The sequence below is a fragment of the Tauraco erythrolophus genome, chromosome 10, assembly GCF_009769465.1.
Source record: "Tauraco erythrolophus isolate bTauEry1 chromosome 10, bTauEry1.pri, whole genome shotgun sequence".
NCBI lineage: Eukaryota > Metazoa > Chordata > Aves > Musophagiformes > Musophagidae > Tauraco > Tauraco erythrolophus.
The window spans coordinates 19003348-19028577 of NC_141474.1; the positions used below are offsets into that span (position 1 = coordinate 19003348).

Consider the following 25230-nt stretch of genomic DNA (forward strand, 5'->3'; position numbering starts at 1 on the left):
ATTTATGTCAGGCCCAAGGCAAGTCTCACCTTGCTTAGAGATATTTGCTTTAACAAATAGTATCACTGATAAACACATCATAGAAACAAAATTGTTTTATGTATTTTACTGCTGGTGCATATACAACTAATGCACTCAAGTGAGCTATACTGGTGAAGGTGGCATGTAAATATTTCATGCAAATCCAAGCCCACAAAGAGTAAACCTCATCAGCTACTACTCAGCACCATTGCCATGTCCAGAGTTATGTGTTATGACTCACAACAGCAAGGTGCTGTTTTGATATACTAAAGATAAATAATTATTTCTTCTTTGAACAACTATGCAATATATAGTTTTTCATTGTCTGCATCTCCCAGTTAATGGCCACTGAAGGAGACGAGTATCAACTGTCCAATTAAACACCACAATTTACCACTTCGGATGATAGCATAGTCTCAAATGAAGGTAGGACTGCCAGTATTGTATGCATGCCCAGCATTGATGGATTTTCATTTTTTGACAGGTAATTATTGTAGGGAAGATGAAGAGGAGAGTTTCTCTTAAAAAAAAATAAGCCAGTAAAGAAAAATTTAGTTTGAATGAAACTCAAACAAAAGTAGAAATTTAAGGCAAGGTTGCCTATGTTCAACTTACACCATCAATGATTAGCTCTCCTATCCTTCATGACAGACCATTACAACTCAAAGAGACACCTTGGAAAAAACAGAATCTGTGGCAGAAATTGCAGCAATAAGTATGCCTGACTTGAGCATAACTTTTAATTAACAGATATAGGCTTGTTAAATCTTTTGAAAAATCACTCTGCTGTTAGTGCACAAGTCTTCAGTACTTGTTCTTCGCTGAGCACAGTATTATAGGGATGGCTACCAGATTTAGTCTTAGTAATCTCAGTAATCACATATGGCAATATCACCTTCATATTTAGGAAAAGATTTCACAACAGCAAAAACCCAACAGTAACACAATCACACCATCGCAAAACAGGTTCCCAGTCCCACCCCAAGTACACTCTATGTCCCCTGCACTGAGATCCCTACCTCAATCTTTCTCCCACATACAGAACTGAAAGTGGAGGGCCTGTTACCATCTGCTCCCCCTTGCCCTACTCCAGCAGCTGTGCTGAACTGCTTCTGCCTGCAGGCATGCACTTAAAGGAGCTGTAAGCCTTAGTGCTGACATGCTGCAATGCAGAACAGCTCCTGCCTCTGCTGCACATCAACTTATGATCAGCATGCAACCAGTAGTACATACCTGAGAGTTTGGAAACATTTGATTTACAGACAGTGATGATGACATAGTGATGTTTCAGACCTCTGACCTGAGTTACCTGCATGTGCACTCACGACAAGCAAAGAAACATTATCTTAGAAAAAATCTACTGCCTCACCATACCACATCCCAAGGAAAACAGTGCACTGATCCTTCATCATCTTTTTTTAAGACTCATCATCTGACACAGTGGTAGCCATGACCATTTCTAGCCTAGGACTGCACCAATTTTAGTGAGAGCTTTAAGTGGATGCAAAGTGACCCATCCTTTAGAGTGCAAGCTATTGACAACCACTTCTTTCTACCTGCTTTTTATCACCTGTGAGACTTGACCAGACCTAGTACCAAGGACAGAAGTATAGCCCTGACAGTGTGGCACAGTGCCTGCACTACTCAGAGAGGAAATCACATAAGACTGCATTCCCTGCAGATGGAGATGACAGGTAAATACTATTACACAACCAAAAGACATACAGTTGACAATACTATAAGCTTTTACAATTACAACAAAAAAGGTCATTGTTGCCTTAGCTGTGTCCCATTTTAGCTTTGTTTTTATCCGATAAACAGATACTTACCATCTCCAGTAGCCCAGAAAAAAACTGAACATATTATTTAATAAATAGTATTAATTATCTACAAAGAAAATACAAACACATTAGAAATCATTTATGTTGGAAAACGTGACATAAAAGCCAATTCCATCAGACCACATAAGTTTGCAATAGCAAAAGAGTTTTCTATACTTTCCTCTTGTTTAATAAAAACATCCCAAATGCAGCAGCTCACCTGATCTTGCAGAGACATAACAGGATTATTTTTGGTTGTATTGATATGTAGAACATGATATTTGTTCTTCGCACAAAGATCATAGGCAATATTTGTGAAGGATGTGCTGGCAGTCTTAGGTACTCTGTTGTAAATAATCACCACATCATCTTCTTCATCCAGTGTCACATCTTGTCGCGGGCCATCTACTGTATGACGTTGTTCTATTTCTCTGACTTCATGTCTTGCAATAGCCCTTTCTGTTGAGGATGACAAACACAAAATTTTGACTTAATATATCATCAATTTTGAAGTTCAAATCATAGAATTCAAATAATCTGGTGAAAAGCAGTACTCCTCAGCAATAAAGGACACACTTGCTGTCATATATATAATCTGACACATCTGAAGCAAAACTTCAGTCTATAAAATGTATGAATGATAAAAGGTGAGTTAGTGTGATTCAGAACACGAACACTGGAAAACAATATGCTTAGGGAACACATACCATATTCTATGAGTCACACTAATGTTACTGAAAGCCCTTGCCTCTAAAGAAAAATGCCTATAATACGCTGTCAAAATGGTGACACCCTCAAAATATCCCAAATAATTTCTATAAAACACCTATTTTAAAATTATATAGAAGGAATAACTCAAGCAATTTGTAGAAAATGAATTTTCTGAAAAAAGTAGAAATACTAACACTAGAGATTTAGTCAATTAACTGTGTGGAGGCACTGGAATTCAGATGAAACATTGTTTTGTTATTTCAATTGATACAAGCCCCAAGTGTAAAGCATTACAATAAACAGGTTTTCAAAAATTCAATTAGATCTATTAATTTCAAGTTTGGTAAGAATAAAAGCAAGAGGTGCTTATGAGACAGTTAACACTAAGGCGAAGAGTGATCTCTGAGTACTGAAATACATCAAATACATCAAAAAGAAAGAAACATGGAAAAACAAGCTATGAACAAGATATTTTGGCAAGGTGAGTGCATCGCAAATAAACCATTTTTCCTTTTATACAAAGGGCAATACTCTGAGTAATTGAACTCTGCTTCAAGTGCTAAAAGCCTATTTGGAAAATAAACCCCACAGTATTACAGCATTTTTTTTTCTTCTGCTGCTGAATATCAAATACTTTGTGCTGATTCAGACACAGCTTCGTTCTGTTCTAGATAAGTATATACTTTAATATGATTTGTAATACAGATGTCAAAGCATCTTTTCTGATTAATTTATTGTGATACTGCCTTTAATAATGTATTCAAGGAAATCTGCGTTGGCCAACGGTGCAAGCTGCCGTCAATACCACAAGAGTAACCTGTAATTCTCTATATTATGTTCTTACACAGGGTATAGTGCTTTCTGGATTACATACTTTAAACAGCAGCAGCTCTTGGCCTTTACTTTCCTTGCTTCCTGTAACCCAGCTCCTTCTATTCTCTTTTACCACATCTCTTTAGTTATAACATAAAATCACTTTTAAAGCAGAATCATTAAGCTGTGAACACCACTAGCCTGTAATTCCACATAAATTGTCTTCAACCACAAACTTCCATCTGTCTGAAATGCTTCAAAGCTTAAACTTACTCACTCTCTCATATGCTAGTATCTCACACCCCATAACTAAGTTACATCAGTATGAAAATGTTTGTAGAAAATGCTTATTGAGTATATCTCAATTTTCCACATGACATCTGTTGCTCCCCACTACATCAGTCACAGTTTTTGCTCCTTCCTTTCTCATTTGCTACCTCTCCCATCACTGCTGGCAAACGTCCTATTTTGGAAAGAGATGAGGCAACAGACTCAGGTTTCATCTATCTGAAGATGGCTACAACAAAAAGGGAATGGCAACCATCCCCTTCCGGCCAGTAACAGACAGAGGAAGCATTTGGTAGGGGACAGTTAACCACACGGCTGCCCAAGGCTACATGGGTGTTGAATACTGCCTACAGAGGCTGAAATGAAACAAATTTAATTTGTATTTTCTACACCAGAGTAGTAGATCTCAGCTAGATTTGAATCATAACTGCACAGAACTCCAGGGCTGATGAGGCTGGCTGGTGCAGAGGGAAGCTTCGCCTTTTACATGTAAGAAGTAAACATTTGTGAGAAACAGACATGATTTGCAAGAGGAGTGATGAGAAGTGTTCTTCTAACTAGGTATTTGAAACCATAATGATTCAAGAATTAGCGTGATAAGTGCACTTTAAAGGCTACGCATAAGACATAAAAGATGTATGATTGGATGCAATTAGCAGAAAGGCTATTGCATACAATCACCTTCAACACGTTGTAGGTGAGAGGGGAAAGCAAGAACCCATGCAAGGAGGAGAATCTTCACAAGTGTAAAGTATACAGACAGTTCTATTATCGAAGAATAAGAAGGCTTTAAATTTCAAATTAAAATGAAAACTAATCTTTATGACAAAGAACTGAAATCACCTTTTTGAAATAACTGCAACAGTTAAAAACCAGAAGCTGAGATGACATGCAGGATATAAACTGCTGAAGTGCAAGGGAAGCTAAAGCTAATGAGAAGCACCTGATCAGCCATCCTAATGGCCTATTTCATTGTAGTCTATTAGTAACACAACAGGGAAATCTGCAAGTTTTGTGAAAGTGCGTGCTTTTTCCCGGTTATGAATAGTTTGTAGTTTTTCCTGTGAAGTCGGGAAGCTTTTTTGTAACTTTCTGAAAAGTCAGTTTAACTCTTAAAACGGCATGTGATTTGATCCATATGGATTCTGTTTATTTGTTTATTTATTTATGCATTCATTCATTCCTTTATTTATTTATTTGGAGAGGGGGAAGAGGTCCAGTAATGGTAATGTGCAACTGAGAAGAGCCTTTATGATAACTAGTGAATCAGGAGTTAGAGAATTTGAGGAACTGATGGACATTTGATTAACTACTTCATTTGCTCTTCTATAAAATGTAAATAATCTTGGAAGTAAAAGTCCTGTAATGGTTGAAAAAATGAACATTGCTCATGTGTTTTCAGAGGTACTGTGGAAAATGCAATGTATGCTTTAATGACTTTTTACATGCGGAAGATAGAGAAGAAGATGATGCTAGGTATTTATTAAGTGTATTTTGTTTACCAAAAATTTCCTTAGATGACAGCCCTGCAAATTTAACTTTGATTATGAGAACTCGTCTATGTAAGGTTGGATTGGTTTCACTGAAATAAATTTTAAAAAATAACAATCAGATTAGGTAATTTCTTTCCTATCCAAGATCCCATGGAGAAAATTATGTACTACAGTCTCATTGCTTTCATTGCATTCTATTTAAAGTTGATTTTGTAAGAAAAACATCTAAGCAAAATTATTAAGAGCCAAATGTCTAAACTGGGTTAAGACTGTCCACACTAAGTTTGACAATAATTAACTACATCAATTTAAATAAAGAAACAGCATTTAAGCAAGTGGTACTTGGAATATATGACAGATTTTCATAGTAACATAATATGGGATAATTTTAAGGCATAATAAAAAAGTGTGAGAGAGCATTTTACTACCTGGGTTCACTATAATAAATAACATAATTAATACACAGTAGGGAAAAATGCTGTTCTATCATTTGCAGTTGTCCTATGTGCAGACTTTCATCAACTGCAAAGACAGTTTGCACACAGTTAATATCATATATGACCAGCGTAATAAAGGTTGCTACACTGGTTATTTACCAGCAGATGAATTACTTGCAGAAAGTCTTCAGTTGGCAGAAGCAGCTGTTTTGTGAAAAACAGAACAAGCTGATTTTCTCACCTATTTGTCTACGTGTTCTTCAAAATCCTCCTTTTCCTATTTCTGTACCTATCAGCTCTTCCTATGACTTACATTTCTTGACACATCCTCTTGTAGCAATACACAAGGAAATACCATGGCTAGCAACAAGTTGGTTTGTCAGTCAGATGCTACCAGAAAATAACACAGAATGGGCAAGCTATGTCTTCTCCTTCAGCAGAAGCACTAATAGCAACATTCAATCTGTATGCAACCACTGATTATGGAAAAATTCAAAATTATTTATCTTCAAGATCGCTGCCCTTTCAAGTCCAAGCAGTGTGTCAACAAGTTTAAAAGTTATTAAGAAGAAAAGTAACTCTTTAAGAGAATTTGACAAAGTTTGATTGCTTTATTCCTATTTTGTTAGGATCCCAGCTAATAAAATCACCTGTGAAAATGCACCAGACCTATACATACCTATAAAAATATTTGAAAACCCAACTGAACAATATTTACATAATTATAAGAGCAATTCACCCAACTGAACAATATTTAAATAATTAGAGAAACAAATCACTGTGATCATAAGCAGTTATTTGTCTACGTTCCTTGAACATTCAAACAGATGAATGTCTTAGGTAAAACAAGTTTATCAGCATTTACTTCAAATTCAAGTGTTAACTGCATATAAAATATTATCTTCCCAAACAAAACAAACTTACAAGATTAACAAATCCAAACATTTCAAATTCCTCACATTTTTAACAAAAACACAAGAATCTCCTGGGATTTCTTGAGAAGAAAACCTATCAAAACCAGAAACTCTTCTTTCCCCTATAGCTTAGCACTTACCGCTCTTGATGAAGGATACATTTCGAGCCTTGCTGGCTGTCAAAGTCAACTGAGTATCTGGAAGAATAATTCGGAGCGTTATCGCTCTACTTCCCCAAACCATGCTCTTTGTCCTCTACGTCTATTTTCCTTCTGTGCGTATATATGGATATTATTTAGTCTCTCTCTTCAATGTGTCTTATGTGCCTGCCATGCTTCCTTGTGAGACCTCCCACTCAGATGAGGAAAGACTGAGTCTTAAAATAAATTTTAGCTCAGCAGCCTTCAAGCCTTGCCCAACAGAAGAAAAAGATGTGGATTCAAACTTCACTCACACTGACTAGATGCAAAGGAACTGGACAGCTAGTATTGATAGCACCATCCCTGAGCAAACAGTTGCTTTATGCCTATGCCTACTGGATGTCACTTCAAACCAATAAGCAGGTTTCTTCCAGTTGGGAACAATGTTGAAGCCAGCTGACTTGGTGTCTCAGCTTTCTTTCCACTGTGCTCCCAGGCCAATTAGGCAAGCAGCTAGTAGCCTGAGGCACTGAGCAGCTCTCAAGCCGTTCCCTGCCCCAAAGCGGCATTAAACGCATGATCGGCGTAAATACTGAACTGCAGGAGGACCAAAAACCTACTCACTACTGACTCCGTTCTCCTATGACAAAGAATGTAAACGGACAGCAGCTTCAAAATGAACCGTAATTATGTAGCAAAGTTGATGTCTTGATTAATTTTCAAATTATATACACCCACTACATACATGTAGCCTTCATCCTTCACTGAAACGTGGCACCCTCTGGGAGCTGTTTGGCAGCATACTACATACAAACAAGAGCAGCGCTGCTGTATGTGGATATCAATACTTCAGGGATGGAGAGGAGGAGAGAAAGAATCAATAGTGCCATGACAGTTTATGGCCATGGAGTATTCGTGTCACTATACTCAATTAAAAGTGCAGGAAAAATATAGATTGAATTAATAAAAAATGTCTAAAGTTGAACTCATTCAAGGTATCAGTATTAACACACCAACTCTTTCAAAGACTTCTAAGAACAACAGCTCTATCCTGCTCTAGTCGTAAGTCTAACAGCAGAACCACTACATTGGTTCTGTAGCAACTTCATGACTTTCAGATCATTCATAAATATAGAACATGTATTTTGGGCAAGTCTTCAGTTTCTCCTACTTTCTTTTCCTCTGTAAAAGTATTCCATGGAGACTGCTGTTTCTTTATTGCCGATTAATGAATGTTTACTACTCTCAAAGGCAATTCTGAGTGAGCCATTAGGTGGAGAGGGGGCGTCAGTAAGGTGCAGCAAACCCTGCCTTTCTCCCCTACCTTCCCGCTGGGGTAACTACAGTGCTCTTAAAACCAGTCCAGGGGACTTTAGATTCTCTCAAGTGTAACTCCTTACAAGTATCTCTGAGTATCCTTAAAATCATAATTAACTATTCTGTTTCATCATTAGCATATGTAAACATATTGATTACAGTCAACATTAAGAAACAAGGAAAGCAAAATGCTGGCTGTTCAGTAGAAGCACAAGCTGCTAGTTTTGCAACCTCTCTGTTTATTACAGCTGAGTGACTTTCTACTGATAAAGCAAACACAGCTTAAGTGTGAAACAATACAACACAGGCACACTTACCCCCATCGTACCAAATTTTTATTAAGAAAAATAATAAAAGGATTGCTACAAAACAAAACTGCAATTTTAGTTAAGTTTTTTTCTGTCACCAGTGAAACCTGACGCTAGTGAGAACACTGGCACTCAAGCAGCAGACCACTGCCCTTTGACAGAGGCAAGACGGTCCTATTGCATTGCTGGCCCCACATGCACACTACTGCCAGTTCACATCACATCTTGGGAAATTTTGGTTAACAAAGATACCATCCGGGGAATCACACTTGTGGAAATCATTGCTAATGCTATATGCAATAGCCATAATTTATTCTAGTTAAAAAGAGTAACTCAGACATTTTGCTTTCTTCTTTTCTAAAATATTTATCTCTGCAGCTCAGAAAAACTTACCTAATTAAAAAACATCTTAACCCTTAAGACACTTTAGCTATTTGCATTTTAGGAGAAAAGAGACTGTTGGTCTCATTTGCAAATCTAGCTATCTTTAATCAGCCTATGAAATATCTACTAAAATCTTTAATTTAATGCTTGTCTTTAAAAAGCCCTCAAATTTTAGGACAGCTTCAGCACATATGTGCTCTGAGCCCAGTTCTGACGTAAAGCAAGTGAAGATCATGTGCAAAGCACATACAAGGATGGAAACAGAGTATAAAACTTTGTTTGCAATAAAAAATTGTTTGCAATTGTTTGCGAGTTTTTTCAGTCAGGTCCAAAAAGCTCCACCTTTTCCTTTCTCTTCTAATGATTAATTTTAGAAATTACATTCCAGCTTGTTTTTTTTCCAGTAAGGCACAAAAAGAAACAGGTATAAAAGATCTGTAACAAAACCCAGTAGTTAGTCAAGAATTATAAGTGACTAACATTGCCAAAACATTTTTTTTAATAGTAGTTAATGTATTTTCAGAACAGAAGGAAAAGGAACAATCCAGACAGAAGAGAATTGTTTTCAAACTCCAAACTTTAAACTCCAACAAATGCACACTGGAACTAGTTAAAAGAAAAAATAACCTCTGCAAAAAACCCAGGATGGACCAGCAAGGAGGCACCTCCAGCAAGGCACTGAGATCATTAAATAAAATGTAATGCAGCAGCTGTCTTAAAATTAGAAGTAGTGATGCTGAAAAACCTGCTACAGTTTCATAAGCATTTGATACTCATAATTTATTTTCAAGATAGCATTTTTTCCGGGGCTTTATTTTGAACATGTAAGTAGAAGGATATTGATTAGTGTGTAATATTGTTAAGGGTTTGACGTTAAACTAAAAAAATAATAATAAAAAAATGTTTACCCAACAGGGAAATGAGTATGCCACATATACATCCAAGCTGGTTTTAACCAGCGTTTCTCATTTTTCTGCATTTCTCATTTTTCTGCAAATATTTTTAGTCAATTAATTGTATTTGTAAGGAAGAGAGTATTTAAAGATAAAGCTCTGACCAAGTATTTCCTTTTTTTTTTTTTTTTTGTGAACTACAGTTAACAGACAGCCTTATACATTTTCCTTCCAGCATACTGTTGGGCAGAATATTTTAATGAACGACTATGTTGTGGCCCTTTTTTGCTACAAGACCAGACATATCATGCATGCACTAGAAAGCCAATTTGTGTTTTAGTTACACAATGCATAGGACAGGTAAGGGCCTACATCTCAAGTTGTCCCAGGAAGGGTAAAACTAAACTAAACTCCATGAAAAGTCACAGATTAGATGAACTGCATTTATAGATCAAAGCATAGCTATCCCAAAAAGCATGTTTACTCCCAGAAAAAATATGGCTCACAGCAGACATTTTTGCATAATAACATCCAATAAAACAGAAAAAAGGAGGTTTCATTCCATCAAATACGAAATTTTGAAAAATTTGTAAACACTTGAAAAGAAATAGTGCATACTAAACCCACATCTTCAGCTGTAACTATAGCATCACTACTACGACTTCTGAATATCACAAATAATACCCATTACAAAGTTACATGAAAATGTACAGAAACATTTTAGGCAACATGGTGTAGGAGTAAGATTTAAAAATAAGCATATGTCAAACAGCCCCACAAACTCTCCAACTTCAGACTGAATTGTTTTGCCTGACACAAGTGTTAAATTCAAGTTAATGAACTGGCATGAGAGCAAACACAACAGGCACCATTCATCTTTTTTTCCTCACAGTCACTTGCAATTGCAGGTTTCTCTAGGACAAAGAAACTAGAATAACAGATAGCTGTAAAGAGAAGGACCTAATTAGACAAGGAAAAGGTTTGTGGCTTTTCAGAACTCCAAAACTGTCAGTAAACTGTTATGAAACACTATGACTATGATAACAGCAATGAAAAATAATTGCAAATCAGGGATTTGTTCTCTTAATAATAAACCACAGCTGAGTATGTAACAGCAGGGCTTGCTCTTATTTATTGTGCCTTAGTATTGTAATGCAGGTCTTCGGTGCTAGCAAGAGAAGTTAATAGAACTGGTTTGTACATGGATACAGTTGTCACAAGCGTTTCACTATACAAATGTGCACGTCACTCCTTCAAGCAAAACCCAATTCAAATAATGAAAGAAAGCAGGATCAATATAGATCATCTGACTCCATTTAGCAAGACAGCCTGAAGATTGTTTTGTTATTTTATACAAGCTTTCTCCAGACATACAAACATTTACTTTTTCTAAAAGGGTACTGGCTAGCATGAAAGCAGAAAAAGATCACTAAACTGTTAAAATCATTGAAAGACCTATGTGTATGGACAATGTTGTATTACAGTAAGTCATCATCACATTTAACAAAACTGATTGGTAAAATATACTGTTACTTCTAACACACTACACTTACACCCCAGCTTGTCTTCATTCTTCTTGGCTAAACTAGCTAATCTGGAAAACAAACTATTGCCAGTTGGTCTAGCAGCCAAAATAGGAAATTAGCAAACAGCATTGCCTTCTGATCAGGATGACAACTGTGGTTAAGGTAGAAGATCTAAATATTTTATTAGGAATCTTAGGAAGAGTACCAAGAATAAGCTTAAGATAACTCTATGTAGTACCAACAGATACTGCATGATATTTGCTTAATTAACATTGACTGTGTACAGACTAAACATTTACAGTGATAAACATGATTTCTAACCTTAATGTACTTACAGGATTTTGAGTAAAGTCCTTTGAAGAAACAGAAATGAGTCTGCATGCTGAATGAGCTCCACTGTTGTTAATTCATAACAGAATTAATTTTAACTACGTTTTTTAAATACTGACTAGATAAGCTCTTGATTATATTTTTTGCTTTCTTTATGAAAACCATTTATCTTGCTCTTAGCTTCATTTTAAAAACTTCAGTTTAATTCTATACCCTAGTTGCTTCATATACAAATCAAAAGTATGTCTCGATTTTTTCCCCCAAAAATGCAAATTGTTAATTGAGAGATTCACTAGCTCATGTAGCTTAAACATCAACATACATTAAAAAATTCTGCCTCATCTTTTATTCCAATGTTAGGCTTGCAGCCTAAAGACCTCATCTGAGATGAAGATTAAAAAGATGAGCATGAATAAAGATAAGCTCTAACAACACACAAGACCACTCAAAAATTACATTTCAGGAACCTCAAAGCTATTTTAAGTAAATGAAAGTACAAGAAAAACTCTGTTTTAATTAAATGCTTGAACTACAATGAACATTAAATAGTTTTTAAACTACCTCTGGAAAACTCTTCTTGCTATATCCTACACGTCTTCATACCTGGGGGTCCTAGCTATGCTCAGGCAGAACTACAAAACAAACACCTGGTAAAAAGAGAAACAGTCCAGGATTGGTGAGGTGTGCAATAAGGTGGTTTTGTACAAAAAACTCCCCACTGGTAGCAGAGCCAGCTGCTCACTGAAAGCCTCTGGGTGTTAAACCTGATTAAGATTGGATTAAGCTTTTTGATTAAAAAGAATTCTCTTCCTATATGCATGAGAAAAATTCTCTTCTTTCCCCAAATCAGTTCTTTTCTAAACAAGGAGGACTTTTTGATGAAAATTTGACGAGAACAAAAGGGCAAACAATTCCCTCACTGCAGCTTAGATAACTGTTGCAAAAAGGTAAAAACAACTCCATTCCCTCACTCAGACCTTTGGTTCCACAGCAGTAAGGGATACAATAGATTTGTATTCATCGATCTCTAACAATCCTTCCTGACTAAAACACACCATAATTATTCATTACCAGAAGGTACATCATCACTGAACTTACTAAAAGTCAGAATTGCAGAAAGTTATGCTGGATAATGTAATGTCATTGAAATAAAAGTCAAAAAGAATTCCTACAGCTACCCCCGAGTAAGAACAAAGAAAAAAGGAATCAAGATTCTCTTTTTAGTATTTCAAATTCATTAAAACATTCATTTTATGAAGGCCTCTGGAACAACAAGAAAATAATTTAGTTTTACATATCATTTTGTTGGCAGTTGATGTAGAATTGCACGGTATATAGATTGCTGACTGGCCTTGGAAAAAAACAACCAAAACAACCATCAGAAACACCCACATATTTGGTCAGATTATCTTCTGCAGACATTAAGACTTTAAATTTTCAGATTTTATTTTATACAGGCAAAGTAATCTGCTTCCAACAATAGTCAATAGCCTAAAATCTAGCATTAACCCATTTCTAATATGGCCGAAGCCTGTAGATCTCTGTAAGGGAATAATCCTCGAGCTGTCATTCAGAGAGAAAGTGTTTTGAACTATCAATATCAAGCCACTTAAGATATTTTAACTTGATTGTAAAGAATATATTACATGGTCAGCACAGATAAGAGTAGCAATGCTAAAACTATGTTTTGAAGAAACGTTTGTTAAAACTTCATGGCCCACGTTCCCAAAGAAAGGTTTGTGCCGTTGAGAACTATGCGCCAGAGATGCAGGTATTGGTCTCAGCTCAGCTTTCCCCAGAGAAGCTGTACAGCCCTAACACCTCCTTCCTGTGCCAGCATTAAAGCTACTGAAGTCACCTAAAATAAGCTTCTATTCTCTATTCTTCACATCTTCATACATGAACCCCAAATTTCCTGAAATGCTTTTGGTTTAAGTCTCCAGTGACCACGGATGGTTTCTGTATATATATAATTTGAATTTGCCTTGCTGTTGCATTAAGCCATCATCCTCAAATTCCATTAGTCTCGATTACTATTTTTGTGTATATGAATAGTAAGGTTGAAAAGTCCATTTTTATATTAACAAGCTGTAACCACTTAAGGAGAGATACATATATTTTAATATTTGTTGGTAATTCAAATAAAGCATGCATAGAAAAACACACAAGTCTTCCTTTTTGCTATATGAAGTGGAAGTTAATTCTTTGGAGTGTGAAGTCAGAAAGGTATTTTAATCTAAGCCATTACTCCGTGGGGGGTGGGAATATTATAAACTTCCATGGGAGGATATACCAATTGATACAGTTTTTTGTAAGAAATAGCTTATTTATCTGGGATACTTTAAAGCTAGTGAATTCTGTTTCCAGGGAAATGACATATTACCTTCCAGAAACACGTCACACGCTTTCAGACTGAGTCAGCAAAGGAAAACATGAAATGGACTTCCTTGCCATGACACAGACTATTTGGCAACATTATTACACATGAAAAAATAGAACAGAATAGAACAGAAGGAACTTTGACTCAAGATCCTCAGCAAATTTAGTTGCAGTGGTTAGACAGGGAACTACCCATGTACCAACAGAGTATCATAGTAGGAACAACGCAGACACAAGTTTGGGCAGAAAAGAGGGGGAAAAGCCAAGAGGCAATAGCCCTTTACAGTACCACGTGGTTCAAGGGAAGCTGCAGGATAAGTAATAGTGAGAATGTGTGTACCCTCACCTTTCATCTCCTGAAAGTCACTGCTCTAGATCCACCCCATCTACAATTCTTGTCAAGTTTTAAGGTTATCCTCTTATCTTCATGCCCTTTTCACTGGACTTTTCTTAAAAGAAGCAACATTGTCCCTTCTAAAACAGCAACACAAAGGAATCAAGCAGCTATGTAGGGGAAAAAGAATGAAAGCTCCCACAAAAGGAGCTCAGTAAATTGCTACTTAGAAATAAATAATAGACAAACTTATACTGTTTAGTAAAAAATAATTTAGCAGTACAGTATGCCCATTACAGAATAGCATCTGCATACCAGTCTCCTTCAACTGCATTATCTCGTGTCTTCATACACCGTTCAGTTTTTTGTCACATCTTCTTCCTTTGCACCTTTCAGATAGCTGTAGCCTCTCCCCATACATCCCCTGGCACCCTGCTAATCATCACACACCCTTGCTCATGGTTTCCCATGAATCATTTAGACCTACAATGACCTGTTAGGATACAGCAAGGATCACATTTCTACAGCCTCCTTGGAAGGCTAGTCTTAATGCAATTCTCCCAGATCCTGACATCTACAAGTGTTTTTTAAAGACATACACAAAAACCACATTCCTATTGCACATTTTTCAAGTGCAAAGTCACTTGGCCTTTTGATTCAAGTATGGTGGTTTTTGTTTGTTGGGGTTTTTTGTTTGTTTGTTTCATTACACCATTTATCCTTCACAAGGAGGAAATATTTTGGCTGCATGCAAGTTGTAAACAAATATGTCCCTTGCTCATAGTAAAATAACTTCTAAAGTCCTATTACATTTACATTCCCAGATAAAAGTAACTTCTGAACAGCCTCCTCAAAACATTTTCACATCTCTTTTGACACCTAGTTCAAATCATGCTATCTTCTTCTCAGCAAGGAGAGAATATCATGGGCTGACATCAACTTGCAGGATTGAAATTGACTCAGGGTAAATATTCTCACTATGTTCCAAACACCACCATATCAATGAGAAAATGAGTCACTTTTCATCAAGAGAGAATTCTATATCGAAATAGTTATAGATCTGGACTTCACATCTCTGTATGCTACTAGCCTATGGCCAACTGAGAAGATAAGTCTCAAGCAAGATACAGAGCTGTACTTCAGTACATACGTATATCTTTTTTTTTTTTTCAGCAAAATGATGTTAAATTTAAAAGAGGTTATTCTGTCCAAGTGGCCTCCCCTCTATGTTCCCAAATGTGGACAAATTATCCCAATGATAATTTGGTTAAAACAGCAGCCGTTTCTTCCAGAGACTATGGAAAAGGCCTTCCCTCTGTAGTCAAGGTCATAAATCTGAAAATTCAACAGGTAGCAGAAATTTCACTCAACTTTACATGTGCCACTTAAAAAAAATATCTGGAACTTTAGTAATTTTTGTATGCCCATAAACTGTTTCTAATCTGTTCTTCAACTGAGACAGAATTTCTGCAATATATTAACTTCTAAAAACTTTATTTACAAATGTACATAGTAAGGTTTATTTCAAAATATAACGTTTCCAAATGGCAGGTTCCTATTGAACGAAAAAAGCTGAGCTGCCACAGCTGTACTACTTCTGTGTCTTCCAACTGCCCAGAGGGGTAAAAGAGTTGTTTCAAAGCGTTGCGAATTTTTGGTTTGTTTTGTTTTGTTTTTAAATCATGGCTCTCAAGATCTTTGAAGCAAAGGAGTTCCATGTTGCTTCTCTCCGAGGAGGAAAGCATGACTCTGTATCAGAACACAACAGACGTCTCTCCTGACATCAGAGGAAAATGTCGCAAGCTGCTGTGATGTGACTGGCAATGGGGTAATTGACAGCAGTTTAACTGCGCTGTCTAGCCCAACGGAGCCGGGGAAGTCAGACTAGCTGTCTCCGCACATCTGTTGTGGAGATAAGCATTTGAGAACAACCCCTGCTTTCAGCCCAGATACTAACTCATTCAATATATTCATCAAAAAAGCAGTTGAATCCAATGGCTTTCATTCTACAAAATGATAGATCCATACTCCCTCATGACTACATACATGAATAGCTCCAACTTCTGAACTTCAGATGGATTACTACCTCCTCCTCTGCAAAGGGTCAGTCTGTGCAAAGCACACAGCCACAGGAAACAAACAATAGGAAATCAGCTTATCTATAGAGAATATTTTTGAGTTGATAACAATTGAGCTGCAAACCCCACGAAAACTCATGTTCCTGCAATTAAAGTGTCTGCAACAAACCATCTTGGTGCAAGGAAATCCAACATGCTTACATAACGCATTTCTTTTTATGAAGTGAGAGCTCCTATAAATAATTATTTAGGCTATTAGAAAGCTAATCCTCACTAGGGGGGGCCCAGCTCTCCCTCGAAGAGGCACTTTCAGCCCCATTTCGAAGTCACAGACAGCATCCTGGCTCATTTAACACACAACACAGTTGTCCCTAAGTTAGTCCTAAACTGATAAATATTAAAACGTTTTCCACGTTAATTTTATTATTCAGATCATCATAAAACATGAAAAATGGAAACTCCCAGGCAGTAAAGACATTTAAAAGCAACTTGATTACAAAGCTAATAAAAACAATGATAATTTAGTATTTGTCACAGTACTGCCCATCCCAAGTATTCAAAGATTTACAGTCAGATGTACAAAAAACAGGGCTGATGTGATGGAGAGCATGAATAACACAGGTAAGGTTTTTTTATCTGCCTTCTTGTTTTCCCACCATACAGATACACCTGGATCCCATTACCAAGCCTTTCTTCCCAGCTGTGAAGGATGGAAACTTTCATTTTAAAACATATCCGACATACATCTTTCAAGAGGTAGTGTTTAACAGTTTTATCAATTACTATTAATACTTGAGGAAATCACCTAAACTGTCAAAATTAAAATTATATCTGTTACTGTAAATGCTCTTTAATCTAGTCCTCACTAGCTGGAAAACACACTGCTGAGATTACAAAAATTAGCTAAGAAACATTTCAGCAAGTTTTCTGTTTCTGCTGCCTACTTTTTCTTTCCCTCTGAATCTACGGGTGCATTTTATTTTCTTATTTTACCATAGTAGTACAGCTATTTAAACCTTTATTTTAAAAAAATACTGGCACTAGAAAAATGAGGCATTATCTTAGTTAATTAGTGAAAATTCTTTCATCAAGGAAGCTGTCTTTAAAATGAGTTACTTTTCTTCAAAATTAAATGAAGTGCCATTAAAAAAATAATTAGTATGTAGAACAATCACTTGAAAGCCTATCTCCTGCTATAGGACACTTCTATTGGGCAACAATCTGGACTGCATTATAAAACACTATTATACATGCACAGATGGAAATCATAAAATGATATTTAGCTACAGATTTCCTGTCAGAAACTTATATAAAAAGAAAGGGGGGGGAAATATGCTCAACATTTTCCATTAGCCAACATCAAATCTCCGAAAAAAATCAGAGGAATCTGTGCAATGCCTATGGCACAGCAACCTATTTTTAATCCATGCTTTTTCAAGCCCCTTGCATATATGATAGGCATAAATATGACTATGTTTTCACCTTTAAACACACAATATAGGATCAAATCCAAGAAACTCCCCACCAAAGAACACATGTGAAAATCCATTTGAGTTACAGTTAAAAATTAAGACTTCTCATGTTTGAATTCTTACTTCTGGCTGAACATCAGTGGAAGTCAGCGAAGCCATATAGAGGTTCAGAGATTTGTCAGAAGAGCTGACTATAGGATCATGGCCCAGAAACGCATTAAACTTTCCAATTATAAGCTATAATGAACTGTCTTGGCTAGAATAGCAAACATGTTTATTTCATTCAGATAGGAAACTTACTCAAGTTGCAAAGATCAAGGTGCATAACATCAACTTAGTAGGAAAATAAGCTGCTCCCTTAGTTTAAGGGCAAAGTATTATCAGCTGCTGCAATCAATACCACTATTTTGAAACACAGTCTTGTCTTGGACTACACTTAATAAGAACATTTTGCTTCATCGCCAGGACTTTAAAAAAAGGTAAATATAAATATTAAAGCACAATACAGAGATAATTATAGAACGGCTATAGTAAAAATCCAATGTCAGAAAAACAGTTGCTGAACACATCATGCAAGAGGAATGTGGGGGTGAGGAAGGTAAGATACAGATGTGAAGGGCGAGGCACTCCTTGAAATACTTAGCATAACTTATTAAATAGATTGTGTTCAGTTTATTGTTCAATATAAATCAGCCATTAGAGTTGTATTTCAAAACTGGTAAATTGATAAAGCTACCTGAAAACTAGCAAATCTCCGAAATATTATTTCATCAAGACTTCAGAACACATTAAGTACTACATGAATGTTTCCTTTAGCATGTAAGTGAAAAGTAGTATAAATTTTTAGTCTGTACATAGACTGAATTTGATATTTTCTTCCTAGATTCACCAATGAAAGCTTTTAATGTTACTTTTCCACACGTTCAAATTCTTTCATTTCACTTCTCTCTCTGCACAAAGCAAAGGAACATATAGACTTCTTCTGTTTCAATGGTCTTAAAGACAAACCAACCTTCAAGATCACTGATGACCTCCAAAAGGATTTAAATAACAGAGGGCCTTACTAATAATTACTCCAAGCTAACAACAGTTATGGTTTCAAGCACATCCAACAACTTTCCTAATTCTCCAATAAATGTGTTGAATTCAGGAGGTACATTAAACATGAGGAGGAAGGAAAGGAATTGGAAAGAAAAAATAACGTACGAGTTGGCTATCAATTAGAATATGCTGTATTACTGCACATCCCACTAAAGAGCAAAATTTGTATCCAGAATTTCTGATTTGTACATACAGACACATACAGTTGCGTAAAAGTTCAAAAAGTCTAGGTTATTTTGGTGAGAGCTGGAAATAGTCCATACAGAAAGTAAATCTGGCAGCTCACATCTATCTCAAGCTTACCCTTGGGAAGGGCATCAGAATTCTGTAATATATGTCTGGACACAGTTAATAAGGCTAGTCATTTATAATTAACAGTGTTCTCCTTTTATTTTACATTATGCAGCTAAATAACAACTCTCCTGTTAACCCAAACTGGAGAGAAGTCTTAGGCTTTGTTGAAAACAACCACTAAAACACAACCATAGTTCCAGAAAGTGAAGTTAAAGAAAAAAACAGCCTGAAAGCCACTAAAAAAGGTGGGATATCATCTCAGAGAGCAGAAAAATATACCCCTCTATTGTACAACAAAAGAACACCAGACACCCTTGAGGTCTAGCCAGGTGCACTGGAGGTAAAGAAATAGTGCTAGTTCTGTATGAAAAACCTCAGCAGTTTCAGAAGCTTTTAAAGTTTTTTAGGTAGCTTTTAATAGACTTGAATGAGAACAGTCTGAGGCCAAGAAGCAGTGAGAGGCCTGAGGATCCCATCTTCCAGTCATCAGGCTTACACAATCAACTGCCTCAGCCTGTTTTCTGTGGTTGCTTTATCAAAGAAGGAACACAAATACTTGTTTATAAAGCCTCGGGAATTTGAGGGAGAATGGACATTTGGCTTTCACTATAGAGAAGAATGATGGTCTCCATCTATCTTTTCATATGTAAGGCAGTTGAGATAACATTAGGTCTTGTCTTAATGGATTTTGGTTTAGTATCTTCCAACTCAGAGATAATATAACATGACATACAAAAGGCTTGTGAAGCAGGCTGAAAACACTGGGACATCACTTTAGCTCCCCTTATACTCCCTCCAAGCACAAACTTCTGCTCTACAGAATGTACCTACTTCTATAAAAATAATCAAGTCATTCCTTTGCCCATTTATTAGAGACTGAAAAAAGAACCAAGTATACAGAGCCACTGATCTGTTCAGAGAATGTATACTAGCATTCAGCAATACATCAAAGTGAGGAACCAGAAGATCTTTCAATACACTTGGTATTTGTACTGGCAGACCAAAGTAAACAAGTTTTTTGATTGCAGACTCGTAAAGTAAACGGGAGGAATATATCATCCAACTCCTTTCTTCTCAAACTCTGCCAGTGGGAAGACAGAGAACATTTACTTCCTTTGTGGGAAAACAGATTTAGTACTCAATTATAGCACCTCCTTAAAAAAAAAAACAAAAACAAACAACAAAACTACCCACAAACAAACCAACCCAAAAAACCATCCAGAATTATTCCCTGCCACTAACATCAAAAACTCTTTACCAGTACACAGTTGTGCCAAGTACTTTGTAATAAAGTCCACAATTGTGAGTTTCCAACTACCATGGCCTTATTTGTGTTCTGTTCACAGTTATTAGTGTCTTCTCAAACACACCTTGTCTCCCTTCACTGGCTTCATTTTAAGCACCAAGCCTCCAGCTCTTCAGCTTCCAGTGTCAAAACTCCCCAGGACTCCCTAAACTCTCCTGCTTCTTATTGAGCTCACTGAAGCTCCTACTCCTCTGTCTTAAATACTCCCAAATGTTAAGAAGCCCACATCCAAGTTGCTGTTGCCTAGTTTTCATTTACAGTTAAAACCAAATCAACAGCAATAAATAAGCTAAACAGTTATGGATAGAAACATTACTTTTCTTATCTAAAAAAATCCACACTTGAACTATTGATGAGGAAGCAGTTCCCAGATTAACATAATGGGAGTTGCAAGACAGCTTCCCCAGCACAAACACACCTACAGAAAATAAACAAAAATTAGGCTTTTTGCAATTAAAAGAAGAATTTTGTTCTACTTCACATTTCACAAATTCTATCCCATAGTCAACATCTGCTACCTCAACTTTAATTTTTAAAAGTTTATTTAGGTGTTTATCTTTGGTAATACATGGATGCTTCCTGGAAAGATTTCACCTTCACTCTGGAGAAGCTGTGAACACTAGACAAACAAAAATCACTTGGAAATATTTATTCTTAAGCTTTCTTATGTATGTCAAGATCTGGATAATCACTACACTGTGACAAGTAAAACTATCTCTCATTCCAAGTTAGTCGTATGCTTTTTATGCCTACATTTTGCTAAAAAAAAAAGGAAAAAAAAAAGAATGAAAAATTCTTATACAGAAAAAAACACTGATATAGCAAGCATGCTGATGACTAAGAGTAGATGCTTGAAACTGGTACTTCAGTCATAGTTTCCCTGTTCCACTATTCCATAGAATGAAACCAACCCTTGACTGACAAAAAAAATACAAAACTGTCAAATTAAAAGAATTTTTCAAGTTCCAGACATGTAATATTCTGCTGCTTGTACTGGTGGTCTATAATTATGCAGCACAGATATAGCATACTTATGCAAATGAAACTTATGCTAAGGGATCAATTTCTCCATCCTTGAAGTGCAGAAACCCAGTGGAATATCTAATGACACCAAAAATCAGAACTTCCTCTGAGTGGAAAAATTTTGCCAGTAAAAAAATTAAATAGTTGCTCATGTATATTTGAAAAAATGAATTAAAGACACTAAACTTCTGATTTCAAAGTGAAAATACTCAATCACTCTTCCTTCTCTCATAAGGAGAGACCATTGTCAATATCTATTTTGGAAGCAGCTATTATGCTCTTCCCAGCACTGAATGAATTTAAAGATTACTCAGACCTTTCAAAGGTTCACAACAGTGAATTGCTAATTCATTTCCTCTCAGAGGGAACCTGCACTATCAAAACATTGCAGTTCCTGCTTGAAACCAAAATCTTCAGATTACACACCATCATATTCTCATTATACAACTTCAGCTACTATGTACACTTCATACTGTACATGAAGTCAAAACCAGTAAAATTCTCTGTAAAATCAAAACCAGTAATTATCTGTACAAGACTGGTCCTTAAACTTGTGCTTTACTAGCAGAGTGTCTGCTTCTATTGAAGCAGAAGTAGTGAAGGTGATGGCAGATGTCGCATGCTTTTGTCTGACTTGCCTAAAATTCCAGATGTCAGCGCCATATTTGTCAGCTCTTTTGGACTCTCAACTACTGTACAGACAAGCTCAGATAGACATAGTAGAGGCTGAGAAGCACTATTCCATACCAGGAATGAGGAATGGGCCGTGTCTGCTCCTGCTCAGCCCTATCTCCCATCTTTGCCTCTTACCACAAACCTATCTCCATCAGTGGCTTAAGCTGGTATGGTAAACCATAAATAAGTGATGTGACTCTCAATGAAGACACAGCAGAGAGCTAAAGGAAACTGAGGACAGATGCACTTTTTCAACGGCCACATCGAAATACAGCAAAATTCATCCAGCAAGAACAAAGAACGATTCTGAATCTGACTCTCTTAGGATTTTTTGCTTCATCTGGGAAGCAACGCTAGAGGTGAAGAGGAAGTTCTGAGAAAGGCATTTTGTCAAACTGCCTGGCGCTAAGGAAAAACCATAGCCATTCAGTCTAAAAAACAGTTTGGGATGGCAAAAGCCAGATCACCGTTTGTTTTGCATAAAGGCAATCAAAAGAAAATTTGAAGTTTTCTCAGTAAATCCATGGGCTCTAATCAAACAATTCACAAGCATAAAGTAAACATATATAGATTAATATTGTCAAGAGAAAGTAATCATCTTTGTTTTCCTATTACCAGTATCAGTTCCTCTTTTTTCCTGCTGTTGTCCTATACCTGTACACACAGACATGCTATTTTTCCAAAAGAAAACAAGTTTTTTGAGCTTACCACAAAGTGAAGCCTGAAGCTCTATGTTTTAACACCGATAATGGATGACTTATCTTGGTGAGAACCTGATAGAAAACAGGGGTTCCTACCTGTGAAAACCAAGATCAGGGACAGAATTGCTTCATACAATCTGCATATGATTTTTATATTACAGTTAAACGTGGGGAGACAGTTGGCCTAATACATTAACTGATACCTGATTCTAGTCATATTGGAACTGCACTGCAATTTCAAAGCAGGCCCAAAAGAACCACTACAGGCACAATTAGCGCTAACGGATGAGAGATGCTGTCACAGAAGCACTAACAACACGAGCCTGTGCTTCAAATGACTTGCTAAACACCATTCAGGAACCCACAGTGCATTTGTAGTGCTGATCATTTCCCTCATAATCCGATTCTTACAATATGCCTGAAAGTATACAAGTCCCTGTAGTTGTGCTCTGTTTGCCACTGAAAAATGAGAAAAGCACATTTTTTGTTTCTGAAAGACAGGAGGGGGACGGTGCGTACAGACGGACAGAGAGAGAGGGGGAGAGAGAGAGAGACAGATAAAGATATGCATAGTATGCTTTGCTCTTTTTTAAACAAACAGTACTGAAGAACGCAAAGGAGCAAAGTAGTCTTTTTGGTTTTTTAGTCTCACTTATTTTTCCTATATTCTCATCTTCCACATTTCTCACCTTTCTAGTCTAATTCCCTGTGCACTGCCACATCATCTTTTGGACAAAAGATTCAATTCTCACAATGGAAGCCAACACACATTTCTCTTACCTCAAAATCTCCCCCCAGCAGAAGCTTCTTTTCCCCCTGATTCCAGAAAGGTGATTGTTAACTTCTGGGTTGTCAATTAATAAAACAATGAAATACATGATGCTCTTGGAACAGGAAGTAAAAAAAACCCCACCCACCACAAAAAACCAAAAGGATGCAAGCAAAAAATAAAAATTACATAGTCAAAACACTTTTTCAACTAAAGTGTCACAAATTATTTTCTTATGCTTCCTTTCATCATTTTTTTTGTGCAAAATACTATCACAAGGAACAGAAGAGGCAAACAAATGAGAACAGGCAATACCTTGTCTAAAAATAACTCTTTTTAACTCTATACATATTTCTGTTTCTCTCATCTTTAAGCTGATAAGATTTCCACTTGAAAATTGGAGAAAGGAAGAAGAAAAAAAAAAGGAAAAGGAAAAAAGACTGCTTCCTTTAAACTCCGAGACAAAAATCTTTAAAGATGATTTTAAGCACTTGTTATTCTCTGGTTCCAAAGATGAAGTGGTACCCAAATTAGCAGAAGAGAATTATCATTCCATGAATAGCTAAAAACGGAAAGTAATCATCTAAATTAAAAAGGTTGAGAAAGATTAGGGAAAGTTCAGATAAGTTCAGTTAAGATTTATGTCTAGAGAGCAAGCAATAGAGATGAGTTATAAAATATAAATCTATAAAACATCTTAAAAGAACATTTAATACAGAGCCTGTAGAAGGAATAGCTAATATCAGTTTTCACTGTGACAGCAACTTGTAGTTTAAACTAGTTTTAAATTTGTGTTAGAGACATGCACACACTAAAAATTAAATTTAAGTCCTGCCCTTTTCCAAATGCTAAGAACAAGTGCTTGATTAACATTATGTAAATATATTCCTATTTTGATCATGACCAAGCAGAAAATGTTCATTAAGATGCAAACACAATATGTTGAGAAAGTGTCAGTCCACTTCTTTTGCAAATTATTCATTAGGAGTCGGGCACTACATTAACACAATTAAATTTGTACAACAATAAATACACATAGATCTTAAGCTTAATGTGGGATGAAATTATGGGAACACTCACATTTTGAGACCAACTTTAATATACTGCTACATGAAGTTTCATGACGAATGAATGTCTGATTTACATTTTGTGAAACAGCATATTAGATAGAATTTTTTGGCTCTTCCCCAGGAGTGCTACTGATTTAGTTAAAAGTTTGTAAAACACACTTTGATAAAAACTGCTGTATATTTACATTTTTTATACAATAAACAATAAAACTACTGCTGCTACAGTGTTTTAGTTTGATGTTTACACTGCACTGGAAAACAGAAATCAAAATTAGTGAATAAGCTTATAAAGATTAAATAAGACATTGTGCTTTTTCATAGCTTTAAATGAACATCGAAAGAAGAGAATAAATGCCAGATATGGAACAGGTATTTCAAAGAAACAGAAGAATTAATACAGTTTCTGATTTGAAGTTTTTTCTTGTAAAAATCTTCATAAGTGTGATCAGAGAAGCCATTTACCATGTCAAAGGAATCTACATATACGCTTTTAAAAGCGGCTCCGCAAGGATGGCACTAAGTTTTCATGTTTGCTGAGCCTTGTATTGACTCAATGCACAGAACTGATTCCTTCCCTGCTTCTTCCTCCAGCTACCCTCCCAGATTCCAAGTCAGAGGGAACATATCTGGCAA

The 25230-nt window shown here is 36.3% G+C and overlaps 1 protein-coding gene across 3 annotated transcripts in view; it reads right to left on the minus strand.

Annotated features, from left to right (window-relative positions):
• The window catches only part of HS2ST1 (heparan sulfate 2-O-sulfotransferase 1), a 151801-nt gene that overhangs the window by 87038 nt on the left and 39533 nt on the right, over nt 1–25230 (minus strand). For 2 of the 3 annotated variants that reach the window (XR_015222367.1, XM_086617523.1), the window contains exons 2-3: nt 6638–6694; nt 2062–2300 (exon numbers count right to left, since the gene is read on the minus strand). Coding sequence is in view for 2 of the 3 variants with exons in the window: in XM_086617523.1 (XP_086473649.1) it covers nt 2062–2300; nt 6638–6694 (296 nt within the window). In the remaining variant the exon portion in view is untranslated. The remainder of the gene's footprint in view (nt 1–2061; nt 2301–6637; nt 6695–25230) is intronic. The other variant, XM_086617524.1, reaches the window with a different exon arrangement.